The 4,560-nt window shown below is 48.8% G+C and overlaps 1 protein-coding gene across 1 annotated transcript in view; it reads right to left on the bottom strand.

Moving 5' to 3' along the window:
* Window positions 1-1,128: 1,128 nt before the first annotated feature.
* The window catches only part of LOC306922146 (spectrin beta chain, non-erythrocytic 1-like), a 140,061-nt gene continuing 136,629 nt past the window's right edge, over window positions 1,129-4,560 (bottom strand). The window contains exon 46 of the mRNA XM_079499541.1: window positions 1,129-2,641. Within this exon, the coding sequence (XP_079355667.1) occupies window positions 2,435-2,641 (207 nt within the window). The 3' untranslated portion in view covers window positions 1,129-2,434. The remainder of the gene's footprint in view (window positions 2,642-4,560) is intronic.

Here is a 4,560-nt window from a genome sequence, read left to right as displayed (position 1 = left end):
TGACAGAGAGAGAGCGCCCCCTGTGGTCTATAGACAGTATGACAGAGAGAGAGCTCCCCCTGTGGTCTATAGACAGTATGACAGAGAGCGCCCCCTGTGGTCTATAGACAGTATGACAGAGAGAGAGCGCCCCCTGTGGTCTATAGACAGTATGACAGAGAGAGAGCGCCCCCTGTGGTCTATAGACAGTATGACAGAGAGCGCCCCCTGTGGTCTATAGACAGTATGACAGAGAGCGCCCCCTGTGGTCTATAGACAGTATGACAGAGAGCGCCCCCTGTGGTCTATAGACAGTATGACAGAGAGCGCCCCCTGTGGTCTATAGACAGTATGACAGAGAGAGAGCGCCCCCTGTGGTCTATAGACAGTATGACAGAGAGAGAGCGCCCCCTGTGGTCTATAGACAGTATGACAGAGAGCGCCCCCTGTGGTCTATAGACAGTATGACAGAGAGAGAGCGCCCCCTGTGGTCTATAGACAGTATGACAGCGAGGAGACAAGCAAGCAAGCAACCTCATGGTCTTAAAGGGACACTTCACCCATTTTTATTTTGATGTCAGTCCTAAATGGGTTAAAATAAGATCTGGTTGCAAAAGGGGTGAAGTGGCCCTTTAAGGACAGTTGGGCTGTTTTTAAATATCATTTATATATTTCAGTATTTTTAGCATTAAACATTGATGCTTTGAAGTGTTTATATAATACATAGATTTTATAATCCTTAGTGTAATAATTTGAAACGTAAAAAAATAGGTCAGAGATAATCATAATCATAATAATTATAATAATTAAAGGTCAGAGGTCACATAATCATAATTGTAACAATTAAAGGCGGTCCTTCATGACAACAACCAATGAACGCGCACCCGAATTAACGCATGCAGGAACAGGATAGGTCCACACACAGAGGCCACTCCCCCCTCGATGAGGATTGGTTATTCACACCAACCGTTCCAGTTTTTGTTTTTTATTTTTTTTACCAATCAGGGAGCGGTTCCTGTGTGCGACGCCCCTCCCAAAAAAGAGGCAAACGAACAAAATGTCTCTGATTGGTCGATATTCAAGGATTCAGGTTTTTGGTCGTTGAGAAAAAAATAAAATAAAATTAAGTAAATAAAGTAAATTTCAATCCAGTGTTGACGTAAATGTTTAATAATTAAAGAAATATATAAAAATCATTAAAAAAGAGATGTCACGCCATGACATCATCAGTGACATCGTCATGCTCAACGAGGTGAACGCATCTCGACTCCTCCCCCTGATTAGCTTCATAATATTCACGCGTTAATGTATTCATATATTCGCATATTCACGAGATGATTTATTCACGTATTCACAAGATAATTTATTCACGAGATAATTTATTCGCGTGATCACAAGATAATTTATTCACGTATTCACAAGATAATTTATTCACGTATTCGTCGCTTCGATGATGAGGTTTCAACTGAAGGACCAGGAGGGGGCGGGGCTTCACTGTGATTGGCTGAAACCACCAACCAACCAAACACCACCTAGCAACCCCTTAACACCACCTAGCAACCCCTTAACACCATCTAACAACCCCTTAAGACCCCCTAGCAACCACTTAACACCACCTAGCAACCCCTTAACATCACCTAGCAACCACTTAGCACCACCTAGCAACCACTTAACACCACCTAGCAACCACTTAACATCACCTAGCAACCCTTAACACCACCTAGCAACCACTTAACATCACCTAGCAACCCTTTAAGACCACCTAGCAACCCTTAAAGACCACCTAGCAACCCTTAACACCACCTAGCAACCACTTAACATCACCTAGCAACCCTTAACACCACCTAGCAACCCCGTATCACCACCTAGCAACCCTTTAAGACCACCTAGCAAGCACTTAACATCACCCAGCAACCCTTAACACCACCTAGCAACCACTTGACATCACCTAGCAACCCTTAACACCATATAGCAACCCCTTATCACCACCTAGCAACCCTTTAAGACCACCTAGCAACCACTTGACATCACCTAGCAACCCTTAACACCACATAGCAACCCCTTATCACCACCTAGCAACCCTTTAAGACCACCTAGCAACCACTTAACATCACCTAGCAACCCTTAACACCACCTAGCAACCCCTTATCACCACCTAGCAACCCTTTAAGACCACCTAGCAACCCCTTAAGACCCCCTAGCAACCCATTATAAGCATCCAGCAACCTGCTAGCAACCCCTTATAAAACCACCTGGTCCTTCATTAACACCACCTAGCAACCGCCTGCTGCTTCATTAAAACTAGTTGTCCTAGCGCCCATCTAGTTCTTCAGTGAACCCTCGTAGAACCCATCTAGTTCTACATTGAATCGTCCTAGCATCCATCACAACCTCCCAGCCTCCACCTGGCCCCTAGCATCCGTCCGGTTGCTAGGCTACAGGCTGGTTGCTATGGTTACTGCTTCTTCTTGCTGAACAGGCTGAAGCGTTTGTCCTTGTCCTTGTCCCGTCTGGTCCCGGGGCTGGAGGACTCCGTCCCGGTGGTGGGGAGGGTGTGGGCGCGGGTGGATGCCGGGGTGCTCTGGTTGCTATGGTTACTGGAGGGGATGGAGGGGGTGGAGCCAGTGTTCAGAACGGCCTGGATCCACGAGGACATGTCATCCTGAAATATGTAAAATATATGAAATATATCATAAAATATATCATAAAATATATCATAAAATATATCATAAAATATATGAAAATATATCATAAAATAAATCACAAAATATATGAAATATATCAAAAAATATATCAAAAAATATATCATACAATATATGAAATATATGAAATATATGAACTATATAAAAAATATATATCATACAATATATACAATATATGAAATATATAAAATATATCGTAAAAAATATGAAATATATCATAACAAATATGAAATATATATAACTAACATGGCATGGATGCACCTGGGATGTATCCTCAGTGATGTATCCCAAGGTCATCACCTGGGACGTATCCTCAGTGATGTATCCCAAGGTCATCACCTGGGACGTATCCTCAGTGATGTATCCCAAGGTCATCACCTGGGACGTATCCTCAGTGATGTATCCCAAGGTCATCACCTGGGACGTATCATCAGTGATGTATCCCAAGGTCATCACCTGGGACGTATCCTCAGTGATGTATCCCAAGGTCATCACCTGGGACGTATCCTCAGTGATGTATCCCAAGGTCATCAGGGTTTCGGGTCTACCAACATCATACCCCTCTCTCAGGCGACCCAGCCGGGGTTGATCAAATCCCGATTTACGTCCCAGTAGCTACCCTCGATCAGTCCATCAGGGAATGAGCAAGGCCACACAATCCGTTGCTCCGGAACTACTCTGCCGGTACTGGGAGAATCAGATTCTGGCGCGTGGAAGGACTAGGCTCTGTGGGTTGACTCCTGTCCGGGCCCCTCCTACGTCTCACCAGGTCCACTCCTGCTCTCACCAGGCCCAGGACCTGTGCGTTGCACCACACTCCCAGCACCAGACACTTCATTCAGGAGTGGTGGCTTATAATGGCCCACCTAAAGGCCTCACCAAGGGTTTGTTTGGCTTCCTCCTCATGGAGGAAACAGGCTGGGGCACTAACCCACACTGCTCACCTCCTCACGGAGGACACAGGCTGGGGCGCTAACCCACACTGCTCACCCCCTCATGGAGGACACAGGCTGGGGCGCTAACCCACACTGCTCACCCCCTCATGGAGGACACAGGCTAGGGCGCTAACCCACACTGCTCACCTCCTCACGGAGGACACAGGCTGGGGCGCTAACCCATCCTGCTCACCTCCTCACGGAGGACACAGGCTGGGGCGCTAACCCATACTGCTCACCTCCTCATGGAGGACACAGGCTGGGGCGCTAACCCATCCTGCTCACCTCCTCATGGAGGACACAGGCTGGGGCGCTAACCCATACTGCTCACCTCCTCACGGAGGACACAGGCTGGGGCACTAACACATACTGCTCACTTCCTCACGGAGGACACAGGCTGGGGCGCTAACCCATACTGCTCACCCTGGAGGACACAGGCTGGGGCGCTAACCCACACTGCTCACCCCCTCACAGAGGACACAGGCTGGGGCGCTAACCCACACTGCTCACCCCCTCATGGAGGACACAGGCTGGGGCGCTAACCCACACTGCTCACCCCCCTCATGGAGGACACAGGCTAGGGCGCTAACCCACACTGCTCACCTCCTCACGGAGGACACAGGCTGGGGCGCTAACCCATACTGCTCACCCTGGAGGACACAGGCTGGGGCGCTAACCCATACTGCTCACCCTGGAGGACACAGGCTGGGGTGCTAACCCATACTGCTCACCTCCTCACGGAGGACACAGGCTGGGGTGCTAACCCATACTGCTCACCTCCTCACGGAGGACACAGGCTGGGGCGCTAACCCATACTGCTCACCCTGGAGGACACAGGCTGGGGCGCTAACCCACACTGCTCACCCCCTCACAGAGGACACAGGCTGGGGCGCTAACCCATACTGCTCACCCTGGAGGACACAGGCTGGGGCGCTAACCCACAC

Source organism: Electrona antarctica (genome assembly GCF_951216825.1).
Source record: "Electrona antarctica genome assembly, chromosome: 4".
In the NCBI taxonomy this organism is placed as follows: domain Eukaryota; kingdom Metazoa; phylum Chordata; class Actinopteri; order Myctophiformes; family Myctophidae; genus Electrona; species Electrona antarctica.
This window is presented reverse-complemented; position numbering and strand designations above follow the sequence as displayed.